Here is a 14,395-nt window from a genome sequence, read left to right on the forward strand (position 1 = left end):
ACTAACTGCCACATTACAGTTAATGCTTACATAGAATGATGTGCTTTCAACAGCAGCAAAATTTGTGAACTGTAATTGGCTGTGCAAGCCACTTATGCAAATAGCCAGTTGTCTTGGAACCCACAGTATAGTGGCTAGAATTCTAGCCACTGTACCCTCAGAGACACGAAGGCACTGAGTGACACCAGTATAACAATATATGTAGTTTCATTTGCAGAACGGCAAGTTTTTAGTGAATGTACCACGTGGGAACTGTAACAACCTCAGCAAATTGGAAAAAAAAAACATTTCATGCACAAAAGAAGACATTGGTACACATTACATGCTTGTCAAAAGCTTTATAGTTTATTCAAAGGAGGCAGAGAGCAGTGTCCGCTGGCCACTTCAGTGGGGTGGCTCCACAGTGCGGGCAGTGCCGACAGGCCGGTGAGCGTGCATCAGGTAGTCTGTGAACTCCTGGTAGGGCGATTTCTGCAGCTCACGTTCCTTCCACAGGTCAGGGGTCAGGTAGCTGTATGTCTGCTGTATGGCCAGGTATGTTGCTTTGGCTGCACAGCAAGAAAACATTTCAGCATCGGAAATCGCGTCCAAACATTTACAAGCTGCAGGTCTAGAGACAACACATTCAGCAGACTGTCAACGTTCAATCATATCAGCTGTGAAGCTTCATTTCAAAAACTGGACCCTGATAAACAAATTTGCAGAATATAGCGAACAACTGCAACATCTAGAAGCTCTGACAGAAAACGTGCAGTATCACCCTGACTGCAGAAGTCATTGCTGTTATTGTGAGAGCTTCACAGCAGGAATTAACAGCAGTCCAAAAAGTTTCTGGCGGCAGTATAATCCGAAAAGTGTAAGCTGCAAACCAAAATAGTACACTGCTAGTTATATGCATGCAAGTTACTTGCACAATTTAGAGGGGAAAAAGCCACTTATTAGCTTTTTATTGCACCTACAGGTGACACTGCAAGAACGGACTTTCGCAATTTTAGTACCGTAATTACTCGAATCTAACACGCACCTTTTTTCCGGTTAAGCGAGTTCATAAATCGCATCGCGTTAGAATCGAGTACGAACAAAAAAATTACGGTCAAGCTATTGCCATCGGCAAATCCAAAATGGCCGCCCCCTACGTGTGTCGGCATGGCGCGTCGGCCATTTCTGCCTATGTGTTTCCCATGTGCGGCACTTCGTACGTGTGCTGAGGAGTTCGTCATCTAGTAGTGCATTAGCATCGACGGCCTGGAAGGGCAGACTCCAAAAACTCGAGTGCACCACGATGCCGCTTTTAAAAGAAGTTATCGCGTGTGCAGAAACGGACTGAAATCGGGCTGCATCGCGGTCGTTCGGAGTTCCCGAAACGTGCGTGCGGGACCGGCGGAAACAAAAGCAGAAGATTGTAGACAGCAAAGCTTCACACAAAGGCTTCAGTAGACCACAGCAGGGTCGGTTTCCGCAAATTAAAGAGCTGCTCGGCGAGTATGTGCTTAAGCAGTGAGCGGCCCGTGACGACAGAACTGCTCGAAGTGCCGGCTATGCAAAACTAACTTTATGAAGAGGAAAGGCTTTTCCCTCCGAAGGGAAACATGCATATGCGAAAAATTTTGCGGAGGAGTACGATGAAAAGCTTCACAGTTTTCAGAGGTTCGTCCTAAACTTGCGGCGCAACAACGACTACCTGCTTGGGCAAATCGGGAATGCCGATCAGACGCCTCTTTACTTCGACATGCCTGGAACCACAACCGTAGAGAAGGGGGCGAAGCAAGTTCGCGTGCTGACATCGGTCCACGGTAAAACTACAGTGATGGCAATTCTCTGTTACACGTCAGATGGGCACAAGCTTCGCCTGTACCTGATATTTAAATGGAAGACGCTCCCGAATGGAGTCGTTTTTTTGGAATGGTGCGATCGTGCGGGCCAGCAAGAAAAATTGGTGCGCGTTGCAATCGATGTCTTACGTTTTTTTTTTTTTTTTCGCGGTAGAAATCGGGTGCGCGTTACAATCGAGGGCGCGGTAGAATCGAGTAAATACGGTAACTCATGTGTCCAAATTTTGATAAGATGGAGCCTATAGAGATTTGCGTAACTCAGATGACTGAAGAACTCTGCTTATGTTTTGCACGTTGACAATAGGCACCCAGAATGAAAGTGATGAATTATCCGTGGCAACATAGGGAGCAGGAAAAATGTCAAAAGCCTGAGTCCCACTTCCTGAAGAGAACAATATGACAGCCAATAATGGGGCACCATTTTGGACACTCAACTTAGGACATGAAGGCGTTTTGATACCAATTCTCTGTGTGAACATAAAAAATGCAGTCTCGCTGGGAGAGTAAGTAAGGCACTGAAAATGAAGATGCCCGATTTCACGTGGTTCCGAATGGCAACCTGCCAGGAACCTGAAGCATTCACCTGACAAAAGCAATTTTTCCTTCACAGGTGGATACTTGCCACAAAAGGGCACTTCAAAATTGCAGGACACTTGAGCTTCACCTTTATGAGTAAAATGCGCTGGCATTATCGGGCCCCAGCGCATTGCCTTCAACCATGCCGCAAGGAAAGAACTTTCGAGCACATAATATTAGCCATTTCAAGGTATACTAAAGCTGTTTAGTGAGCGTACAGTTCCTTATTGCTTATTATTCCGTAGTTTTTCGCTTAGCTGATTGGCTAAGTACTCGCTAAGCTGCACCTTTTGTAATGAGTGGGCAGCTAGAAACTACCCACTCATTGCATAGTTAACTTGTTTTGATGCCTTGTGCAACTCTATAATTCTACCATGCAACATTACATGCACTCCTTCCCCTACAAGACATTCATGTATAGCCTTTTCCAAAGTAGTTCCAAGCAATCGTGCGGCTGTGAGGTAGAACTCCTGCTTGCCACGCAGAGGGCCCGAGTTAGACCGTATGCAAAAGCTTCACTGACGCAAGCCACTTTAACTTTTATCAATTACATTGTAGTAATCCACAAGTTAAATTTCTCGAGTAACATCATCTTACAATAAATATTACGCACTTAGTGATTGAAGTATGCACTAGGGACAGGATATTGCTATCGAATTTAACTTTTATAAGCGGGGCTTGAGAGTCCCTCAATTTTATTTGCAACTTTCTCGATTTTTTTCAGTCACAGACAAGATGATTTTTCGCTCACAGCCATAAACACAGACTCTGGAATTGCTGCGAAATAAGCCCTCACGCTGGTGCATTAACAAATCATGAGCATGCTTTTCGTCATGTAATAATCTGGCATGTGGAATACAGCAAAAGGCATTTAGCCTTTTGTTGTATTTCACATGCTGCACATTAACACAACATACATACTTCTGCTTGGCAGAACAGTAGCTTTCAAAAGAAGTGCCACGAGCACAATGGCTCCTTTGACTGAAAGACATCCAGAGAGGTGCAACTGTTCCTTAATTAGTATCTGCCTACCATATTACTTCCAAACTTGCATCACGTGGAGAAAGTTGCTGCTACGTGATGGGGCACGCTGCATCAACAGCCACTTATAATTGACACTTTTGCAAATACCTGTAAGTTTGCTTTCCTGCAAGAAAGTTTCACCATGAAACATCTTAATCCCAGACTGCTTCCCCAGCCCCTACTTGTTCTAAGTGTGTTCACCTATCTATATTTCAGAAAGGAGACGGAGCACAAAGGCACACTGCGTGTATGCCACACATAAATTTACTTTGTGAACAGAACGAGAAAAAAAAAAATAAGAGGAAAGCGGGCATTAGTGGTTATGATAGATAGCTTGTCCGCTAGCCTCTGGTCGAGGTTGTTCGTGTGGAGACATACATGCTCACACATGCACAGAAGGTATTTTGCAAGCTGTCAAGTGGGTCCTTACCGAAGTTGCCCAGAGTGGCCGTGGATCCTCGGGCAGAGGTGTAGCAGTCCTCAATACCGGCCATGTGCAGCAGCTTTTTGGGCACAGGCGCGGATACAATGCCCGTTCCGCGAGGGGCTGGGATCAGACGCACCAACACGCTGCCGCACTTTCCAGTCACCTGCACATCATTTCGTCCCAACATTGATTAAGGCATGATGAACTGTCATGCACTAATGCCATAACATGGCAATGCCAGTAGAGCCTGCACCCCAAAAAAAAAAAGCATTGAGAGTATCCTACACACAAATGAAGAAATGAATGCCCTGCATACACCAAAGTTAATGGTACAAAGGGCAACCCACTTGTCTAGAACAATGGAATGGTGCACTATGCATAGCACTGACATTTGTGAATTACATCAGGTTTGGAAGGGCCCATATTATAGCATGCAGCCCTCTTAGGACCAATGCTCAGGTTTGGGCTCTCTCACACTAGTAGTTATTGGTAGACAGAGCGCCAAAGCGTGCCATTCTAGTGTTCTCGACAAGTGTGCTGATTTCTGTACACACTTCTTGTCCTCTCACTGTCTAAAAGTGCAGATGGATGAGCACATCTTTAGCCTCGCCCATGAGGCAGAATGTAAATGCACTGTGAAAAAATGTTAGGCGTTATCTGCATCCCTAGCTTCTGCACCATTTAATAAGAGAAACTCCCATTTACACAGTGTCTTTACCAAAATTGAACATGCTCTCTTCTGAAAAGACACGGCTCAACATTCACGGCACAGTGGCAGCGAGTTGGTGTCTAGTTTTTCATACACAGAAAGCTGCATCTAGGAGCTAATTTTGCCACTACACAAGCAGAATCATAAGCAACTGACATGAGGTGCTGGCTTTGACTACGTGTACTCCTTATGAAAATGCATGCGAAAATTGCAACTCTTTTCGGCAATCGCGTTGTACGTCATGAAACGCCGCCCCCACCTTGCAAGGCACGGTGTGTGGCTTGCCGATCTTGTTTCCCCAGTAACCCCGACGCACAGGGATGACGGACAACTTGGCGAGGATGATGGCACCCCGGATGGCAGTGGCCACTTCCTTGGAGCACTTGACGCCGAGGCCGACGTGGCCGTTGAAGTCGCCGATGGCGACGAACGCCTTGAAGCGCGTACGCTGTCCGGCACGGGTCTGCTTCTGCACGGGCATGATCTTGAGCACTTCGTCCTTCAGAGAGCTTCCCAGGAAGTGGTCGATGATCTCGTACTCCTTGATGGGGTACGAGAACGGGTAGATGTCCTCCAGAGACTTGATCTTCCCGTCCTTGACCAGGCGGCCCAGTTTGGTGACGGGCACCCACTCCTTCTCTCCTTCCTTTCCGCGGCCACGACCGCGACCACGGCCCCGACCGCGACCCCGGCCACCGCGTCCGCCCCGACCGAAGCCGCCACGGAAACCACCTCGTCCTCCGGCTGGAGCTGCGTCCGCCATGCTGCGCGCATTCGACGCACACGTTGTCAAAACCGACAGACGGCATCAATTCTCAAAAAGTTGTGTATGACACCTTCGTTGCTAATATTAGGCATTACGCCTAGAGCAAGCATCAACACACATCAAGTCTGCGTCCGGTCTTTATACAGAAACACGAGCTATAAAACTGGATATCGATTCGTTCGCTGCATTTTCGTCCATAACTACCAATGCCAAACGCGCATAAAGGATGTAAAAAAGCTATTCATTCATAGAACGAAATATACATAATAGCAAGAGGCTTGCGACCGGTCTCATGCACTGGAACATGCGTTTTATAACTTCACATCTATTATTCACCTGCGCCCGAGTCAATAACTACCGCTTCCAAACACACACAAAAGATGTGAAAAACCTAACCAAACTATACTACGTACAATTTTTTAAACCACAAGCGCGATTAATATAGATTGTCGAAGAGCGAAAATGACACAGGTCTTGATACTTACGTTTATTCTTTGAAAAGAAATATTCCGTGTTCACGCGAGAAATCACGAGACTTGAAGTTGATGTCGGTCGTGCTGGTTGAAGTCCGCTGAGTTTCTATCCGTTGCGATGAGTGCTAAATTAGCTAGAGCAAGCTGTTAAAATTACCCTACGGGCCGAAATGCGAACGCATAAACGAAAAGTATTTCTTAAAAACCGACACGGACAAATCAATTAAAACGAACAAAAAAATTAAATATAAATGACAGCTTTTTTTGTGTGCGCGACAGCTGCGATTGCTGGGCGTTTGTCTCCACCAATGTGGTTTGAAGTCGAAGATGAGCATTTTTTCCTGCGTTCACTGCTGTTTTCGTTTTTACTGCAATAGGGAGTTTTTGAATAGGGGCCCCAAATAAATAGCGTTGAGGCCACGGCGCATTTTGGGTTTTGCGTTGGGGACGCTCATCCTCGAATTTAGCGGGAGCCCCAAAGACTGCCCCGAAAGCATTGCGTCGGACAAACGTGATGACACCACAGAACACGTACCAATTACTAAAGTGACGTGCGAAAGAATTGGGGTAGTATCCAAAGCTCTTCGATCCTGCTTTACCCTGCTTTACGTTTGCGATTTACGATCCTGCTTTACGTTTGCGTGCATACGCAAACGGCTTTGGGGCCCCAAACTCTTACATTCAGAAAACGGACCGTCCAGTTGCGAGGTATTCAAGGGGAGCAAGAGGAGGGCAAGAAATTATTTCGTTCTAGCTTTGAGTCAAGGAGGTATTGTCTGAGTGGATGTTTGACGTTACAAATGAAGCTCGAGCACTGAAGAATTGTCCGATAAATGTTAAACTATCACTTCAGGAGGAAGGTCCTCCACACGCTCGAAGCCATGAGGGATTAGTCTACATATGCTCAAATCACGAGCGACATCCTGGACTTGCAACATATCGCGCCCACCTTGGACGATCACTTTCGCAAATAAGGTTAATTTCTCCTCTTGCTTTCTAAGTGAAGACTTGCCAAATAATTTTAAGTGAGACGTGTTTTAACGCGCAACGGGTCCTACTGAAATCGCCTCTTTTCAGGCAGCACCGAAACCGGCGTAGATCAAATTTTTTCAACCACCAGTGCAACTAGACATAACACGTACGTACATTGCAGTGAAATCAGCGCTGTAGCTGTTCTGTCACATCGCCGTCACGGGTGACTTTTCACGTGAAAATCAATGTATGTATTACATCAGAAAGACATGTGTACGTTTGCGCAAGCATGAATGTACGTACGTCAGAGACCCATGAGAAGACCTGGTCAGGCTTTGTTCAAACCAACGTATCGAACCGATAAAAAGGGCATGTGACTGGTGTTTACATCGATTTCATACTGAGGTCTTCTAAATATCCGGGAAACTACAAAAGTACTTTATTTGTTTCAGCTTACCAAGAAGCAAAAAATTAATTTTATGGTTTAAACCTCGGAATGCTTCTAACACCGTGGTTCAAACCATATCTCACATTGTATAGTTAACAATGAAATAAACTCTATGTTGTTGGTAGTAGCCGTAGTAGCAAGCATGTGACTTGTTTTACATATATTTCCACCAAGATTATCCTTTTTTTGAAAAGATGATGTTTTATTCCTTTTATCTCACCACGTTGCTCACCAACAATGCAACAACAACAACAAAAAAAAAATGACGCGCGCTCCCGCGCATGCGCACTAGCACATGGTGATTCGGAATCGACGGAACTCGCGCGCACCCGTCCAGCAACAAGGTGCTGCTGGTGTTATGTCGCTAGTCGAGTGCATCACGAGTACACTTTAGCGCTCGAGCCCGCTGTGCGCTTGCATTTTTCGCGCTTCTCTTCGCCGCGCGACGAGTGTTGAGTGAACGCTTCCACCGTGGCGGGATGCCAAGTTTCCTCCTGAATGGTGCAAACTTTGTCGCCGCCTCGCAGTGACATCCCGCGACAGTTATGTTCGCAACGCTTCCTGACAGAAACAGCGGTGAGTTCCGGTTTTCGCTGGCGAACCGAACGAAAGCTTGGTCCGCTCATCGCTAGAAGCGATCCAAGCAAAAAGTTGCAAAATCAGAAACGTGTTCCGCGTGGGTTGGGCCGGGTCGCCGAGTTCCTCCGTAGGTTCGGGTGTTATTGTTTCCCATTTTAATAAGAGCACCCGTTGATCGGGTCGCGAAAGTATCCCAAGACGTCATCACCCTAGTTACGTTTTCGATGGTGCAGTTAACAACTCGAAACAGCTAGCCATAGAATCGGTTCTAAATTCGAACAGTTCGCGATCTGTGGTGTTGCTTGGCGCTCCCAAAAGCTCGCTGTCCCGAGGGACCCTTCGAAACCGAAAATATTGCAGGCCGTGCTTTCCTGGGCCCGCGGCCAAACATTCCGCTCCAACGCGTAAACATGAACGTCTGAAGGCAAATTAAAAACCGAAGCGTGCTAAGCAAGAAAGCTAGAAAAAGAGGGAATTGTTTGTTTTTGTGGAGGAGCGTCTTGAGTTTCTTGGGGCCTTGAAGCCAGAAATTGATCACTCGTACATTTGTGCCCCCCTCGCTTTGCCGTCTCTCGTACGCCGCTTCAACGCGAGCTGACGGGCGGATGGTGTCCATTCATCAGGCGTAATGATGTTTTTGTGGTGCATCAAATGACGCATCCAGTATTTTAAACCATGCAAATCTACCGTCCTCCGTCATAAAGTGTTCCATTTATAATGGCAGGTACTCTTATTCAAGACTTTTTTTTTTTTGGCAGTTGTGCGATCATAGGTATGTTCAATATGAGAATAGTGAAGTTTCCTCGAATTTAGCAGAATCAATTTAAGAGATACCTATGAGACAAATGTATAACTAGTTTTGCATCGGTAGGAATTTCAATTCTAATTTTACATACTGCTGTGAAATATGTTACAATATGTTAGACCCGTTTCTCTGAGTTCCCAGTTTGTTTCTCTACATTGCACACATGTCATGATTGGTGTCATCAAACGTGGTTCAAACGAAGATCACATGCTAGTTGTGCATGCTGGAGCTTCTCTTTCTTGTGCACTCTCTTTGAAAGAGCTGTATCTACAAGTTTATATGACATAAGCATGGCAAACTGTGCACCAACTGCAGATGCAACTACACTGCCATTACTTTGGCTGATTTACTCACGTGAGGGGTTGTGAACAGATACGACAGCTCGATATTTAACATATTCCACGAAATACTGCTTCACTGCAATACAAAATACATATCTTACGACACACGTCTAATACACATATACTCACAAAGTATTCTGCCTTAGGAACAAATATGTATTATAATATACATTTATATACAGGCAGGCATGGATGGTGGTGGAAGTGGCCGTAGCATTGCACATAGTCAAGTAGATCCTCCGTGAGAGTGGTAACAATTGAAGCGTTTATTTAGACAGTTTCGGCCAGAGTGTGGCCTTCGTCATGAATGAGGTTACATGATGATCGTTCTCACATTTATAATATTTTGTAAAATATTATATATGTGAGAGTGAATTCTGGAACTTTGTTCATTGTGTGGGAAAAAAAAAATATTACAAATGAAGGACAAGTTGTTTATTGAAGAGATTAATAACATACCAGAATGTGTGGCTAGATCCTACTAGAAAAGGGAAATGCCATGATTTACAAGGACAGAATCAAGCATTTTTTTTCCAAATTGAATAGGATTAGCATTTTTAAAATATGTTTGAAAGTTGAAAAAAGGAGTGTGCCGTGCTGCCTGCTGAACAAGCTTTAGTTATGCGTGAAATTGTTGTTCAGATTGCTGCACATAGTCTGCTGCAGTTTTGGCATACCATAATTTGTGATTGAAAAAATAGTCCATATATTATTAGGCCTCCCTGCTTTATTCTATGTTTACGATGAGGTAAAAAGAGTTGACGCTTAGAAGCAGCACCGCCTTCACAGCAATTAGTGACACCAAGAACATGTTTAGAGCTGCTGCACATGCTCCTGGCATTCATGCATACATAGGCTACCGCAACACAGACTTGATAAACGCAAGATAATTTTTTTTATAGACAGGGCTTCCCCCGTTTGCCAGCGTATAATCACTGTCGCACTCACCACTGTTTTCAGCAGGTGTTGGGTGTACAACTTAATCAATGCTGCAGATAAATAAATTCTCACCAAAAATGTTTTGTTACATTTTCTGCATTACCACTCCATGATTTGGCACTCACACCAATAAGTTTTCTGTTGCATTGAAGAAAACAGGCGCCGTGAAAATTTATTGTCAGTCCCTTCATGTTTCGAGTTGGAGCCATAAATTTTAATTAAAAGATGCAAACAGGCACGCTTGCATTTTAATGAAAAGTCGGGTAGATTTTCAGGATTACTTTCATGGATGAGACTGTTGTGGAGAGAAGTGTACATTCTCGACATTGTTGGGCTTCATAAATGGGACATCATAGTTGAACAATAGCATTCTTTGCTATATCATTCATGTTCTTTTCCTTCATTCACTTGCTGATGCGTTATTTTACTAACTACAAATAGCTTACCATGAGCTCTCCGAAAAAAACTTCAGAAGGTTAAGAGACTACTTTGTGCTCTTTGCTGATTTATTCTCATGGCATGATATTATTTTCTAATATTTGAAACTGCAATAATAAGTGTTTCTGAAATAAGGCACCATAAAAAGTAATAGATTATTCGTTTAGTGTCCTTATGATGTGGAATTTAGTTGTGCTGCTTTAGCATTGCAGATTTTTTGTTGAATTCCTCAGCTTGCTATGGATTGTCGTCGAGGCCACTTTGAAACAAAGCCATGGACCTTGTGGAGCCTGAAGTGAGTGGAGCATGAATTGAGATTGTCATTCACTTTGCGGTACTATCTATCATGGTGTACAATATCTTTGGTGGCCGATCATAAAAAGTAGTAACGAGCATCAATGGTAACTTGACAGTAACTTAGTGTGCACAGTGTAGTGCCAAACCTGCTATACATGTCCATAGATGAAGCTGCATTTTCAAAAATATTTAACAGTTCCTCCTGACCACTTGTGGACGCAAAGTTGGCAATGTCAGCTTGTCAGAATTTTATGACAAGCAGCAGACATAATACACTAGGGCAAAAGAAGAGACAGAATGCAGTTAAAGCTAACAGTCAAGCAATTTATTTCGGAACTCATCACCAATTTCCTTACCAAGTGAAGGATTCGGTGCTCATGCTAAGTAACAACAGTGGGATGACATAATGTTGACATAGCCTCAAGAGTCTTTTAGCATTTCGGTGAGATGACATTCTCAGTATGAAACCTTATCTGTGCTCTTGTTGCCATGCTACGATGCTATCTTACTGACAAAATATGAAAGCAGATAACACAAACATTCTTGGGCTGGGGTCGGCAACCTTTTGAGGCTGAGGGTTTAAAGTAGCAGGACGCTGATATGGCTGGATGGCAAATTGAGATGGGAAATGGGGGTTGCTTTGCAGGCAACAATAAAATTGAAAATAATGTTCAAAACTGGAATATGAACCTTGTTTATTTAAACTGGAATCGAAATCGTATTTGCTTATTACCAAAAGTGCTTACTCACAGTTGAGATAAGAAGTTACAGTGGAGATAAGAACTTTACAGTAGGGATGAAAAATGACGAGGGAAAGGAGGAGGGGGGGGGGTCGCGTCATGGTGGAAGACGCATAGTAGTGCCCCGTGGGTTGTATGCGGCCCAGGAGCCACAGGTTGGTGACCCTTGTTCTAGGGGATGGGCTACTTGCAATAGTAGCTTAAAAAAAAAGAAAAAAAAAAATGGTTTGATGCACTGTATCTCATAACCATGGCTTCACTCAGTCATAAGGCAAACATGAATTAACTTCATACTGCCTTACAAAAAATATCACAATGTAAAGTTTCAATAATAACGCTTTCTAGAATTTATCATGGGCTTTTCTTGAGAAATTTTGTTCGCTTCAAAAGGTATACCACTCTATTGTTTTTTAACAAACTACATGCAATCTTAGCTATGTGCAGTGCTTGTGTTTTTGTGTTTCATAGTTTTCATACAATATAGCTTGTGATCCTAGCTTTGGGAATGTTGCTCAGTGGGCACCGAAAGTACGATGTGTTGCCAGAAATGTACAACTTTGTCGTCCTTTCGATGCATTTGTCCTTTCTCTTTATACTCTTTTTTTTTAACTTATGCTATTTTTATTATTGAAAGGGCAGACACTAGAATGCTTCAATAATGAGAAAGTTTCATTTTGGAATTTCTCGCAGAAACTCCTAGATATCAATGCCTCTGTGATGTCATGAGTTCGGAAGCCTTTTTTTTGTTACTTTGATCACATTGGTCAAGTGTTATTCAGTTTTACTAACAAAGAACTATTCATGCCCTAGCATGTGGCCATTAAAGTCAGTGACGCCACGGTAACTTGGTGTGCGAACTTAGAGGGTGCCATTGCTACCTGCATTTCCATTTTGTGCACTCTCTGGCTTACGAAGGGCCTTGCCACAGCAAAAGTGATGATATTGGTATTGTGGGAGGTATGGACATGAGTGAAATAATTTTTCTATTTAGTAGTGCTTTATAAAGCGACCCCTTAGTGACTTGTTAATATCTGCTTTGATTGCTGGACAGAGGGAAAGCCTACAGTTCTACATCGACCCTGGGGAGCTGCCTGAAGAGTTGGCAGGTGCCGTCCAAGCAATAAAACAGGTACTGCCTCGATCTGACTTGTCTGTACTTTGCTGTGTCGCATGTGCTGATCTCAACATTACTGCACAAGAAAATAATATGTGAGGTTTTACAAGCCAAACTCTTGATATGATTGTGAGGCGTGCCATAGTGAAATAGTTTTTGCTAGAATAATTTCAACCACTTGAAATTTTTCAACATACACCTGAATGTTGACTTTTGGGGCTCAGTCTTGGAGTATTGGTAAAGGACAGTCTGGGTAGCGAAGGTGTGATTTTTCAATACACTGAGTGGTTTGCTGCTGCGTGATTTGCTTAAGAAGTCATGTCCACGAACATGGACGCAAGTAGCAAGGAGGTTGTTGCTATATTATGTGCTGTGCTAATTATGTGGTTTCTTCTTGCGCTTACTTGTACGTCTCATGTTGTGTTGTACAAGGTATCTGATCCTCATGTTAACGACAGTGCCATTAGCTTAACCTTGACTTCACGCGTTGAGAGAATACCTTGCTTGTGCTTAGGCTTTTGTGAGTCAGAAGTGCTAAGGTGGCTGTCTTCTCGCACAATATTGCAGGCAGCCGAAAGTGTCCTATTTCGGTGGAAGAAGTTTCCCTTGCGCCTGCCAGCGCCCGTCTTTGATCTTCCGCCTACTCTGCTCAGCTCTGACGGAGATGGCCGCAAGGTTTGTGCACAGTCCAAACCTCTTGGGCGCTACTTATGAAGAACTGCCTGCACATGTGTCTAGATTATGCAGCATTATCTAAGGGCACTCAATGTTCTGTTGCAATGAAAACAATGTCAAAATGCTAGGCCTGTGCGTAAGACCCAGCACAGTCACAGTGAAAGCTGGGAGAGTGGAATTTCAGAGCCTTTTCTAAACACTCATTGGGTAACTACTGCAAGCACACTTACTTGATACCCACTACGGCATCACTAATAAAATTTTTTTGGTAGTAGGCCGGCATTCGCTAGGCTATCTTTCGTCATTCTTCCGAGAAGTGTGTTGTCTGCTAAACACTTGCAAGGAATTTTGTGCCAATTCTTCATGCAGTGTATATGTTGATTTGTGTGTGTTTCAGTCTTAAGGGGAGACATAATAATGGAAACTGTTTTTGTGATTTAGGAGATAAAGTGGTGAAATTTGGCATGCAGACATAATTTGTTGGACTGATATCATAACAGAAATTGGTTTTTAGCCATCTGTTATAGGTTTTCAATTATGACTCTTCATAGACTGTCATTGTCAGTCCAAAATTAATAAATTAATTAGGCATGATTTTGTCTATGTTGTTGTACAAGGATATTAACAGGGCCCATTCTTGCTGCAAGGCTATTGATTTATTTTTTAATATTAAAGTAAGTACACAAACATTTTGTCAAATGTTCTGTACCTATTGTACTTAAAAAAATAACTTGCTGCTGGCTGGCATTGAGCCTGCAACTTTTCAATAATGCGTCCAATGCATTATTCGAAGGCTGCCGGTTTGGTACCTGTCTGCTGAAAGTTATATTTTTGTCCACTTTTGTTTGTTCACATTTACATTACCAGTACTACTAGTCGCATCCCCTACACTTTTCTTGGAATTATTGTCTGTTAGTTTTCATTAACAGTAAAATAAAGTTGTATGAACACTCATTTATGATGCACAAAGTTGAATTGATCTAAAACACAAGTATGCTGCTCTTTCTTAGCCCCCGGTGAAAACTGCTATGTTATGCACACTTGTGTAGTATCGTGTACACAAGTAGCATCGGGTTCACACGTATATACTTGCGTAACAAGTGTCTATCACCTTGAAGGGACACTAACGTCAACTATTAAGTCGACATTGATTGTTAAAATGGTAGTCCAAAAACCTCGTAGTGTTACTTTTGTGCCAAGGAAGGACCTATTTTGAAATAAAATTACGTTTTAGTGCTCCG

The 14,395-nt window shown here is 43.4% G+C and overlaps 2 protein-coding genes across 3 annotated transcripts in view; one reads left to right on the forward strand and one right to left on the reverse strand.

The window, feature by feature from the left end:
- Positions 1 to 323: 323 nt before the first annotated feature.
- On the reverse strand, positions 324 to 5,873 carry RpS2 (ribosomal protein S2). The gene is made up of 4 exons (XM_075868551.1): positions 5,819 to 5,873; positions 4,827 to 5,331; positions 3,862 to 4,021; positions 324 to 548 (listed from the first exon to the last, which is right to left on the reverse strand). Exons 2-4 carry the CDS (start codon positions 5,328 to 5,330, stop codon positions 385 to 387), a joined length of 828 nt encoding a protein of 275 aa, XP_075724666.1. The 5' UTR covers position 5,331; positions 5,819 to 5,873; the 3' UTR covers positions 324 to 384.
- Positions 5,874 to 7,552: 1,679 nt separating this feature from the next.
- Positions 7,553 to 14,395, forward strand: part of LOC142767260 (uncharacterized) — a 62,794-nt gene continuing 55,951 nt past the window's right edge. For both annotated transcript variants that reach the window (XM_075868557.1, XM_075868556.1), the window contains exons 1-4: positions 7,553 to 7,802; positions 10,562 to 10,623; positions 12,417 to 12,494; positions 13,047 to 13,154. In XM_075868557.1, the coding sequence (XP_075724672.1) occupies positions 10,603 to 10,623; positions 12,417 to 12,494; positions 13,047 to 13,154 (207 nt within the window). In that variant the 5' untranslated portion in view covers positions 7,553 to 7,802; positions 10,562 to 10,602. The remainder of the gene's footprint in view (positions 7,803 to 10,561; positions 10,624 to 12,416; positions 12,495 to 13,046; positions 13,155 to 14,395) is intronic.

Source organism: Rhipicephalus microplus, chromosome 7 (assembly GCF_043290135.1).
Source record: "Rhipicephalus microplus isolate Deutch F79 chromosome 7, USDA_Rmic, whole genome shotgun sequence".
NCBI lineage: Eukaryota > Metazoa > Arthropoda > Arachnida > Ixodida > Ixodidae > Rhipicephalus > Rhipicephalus microplus.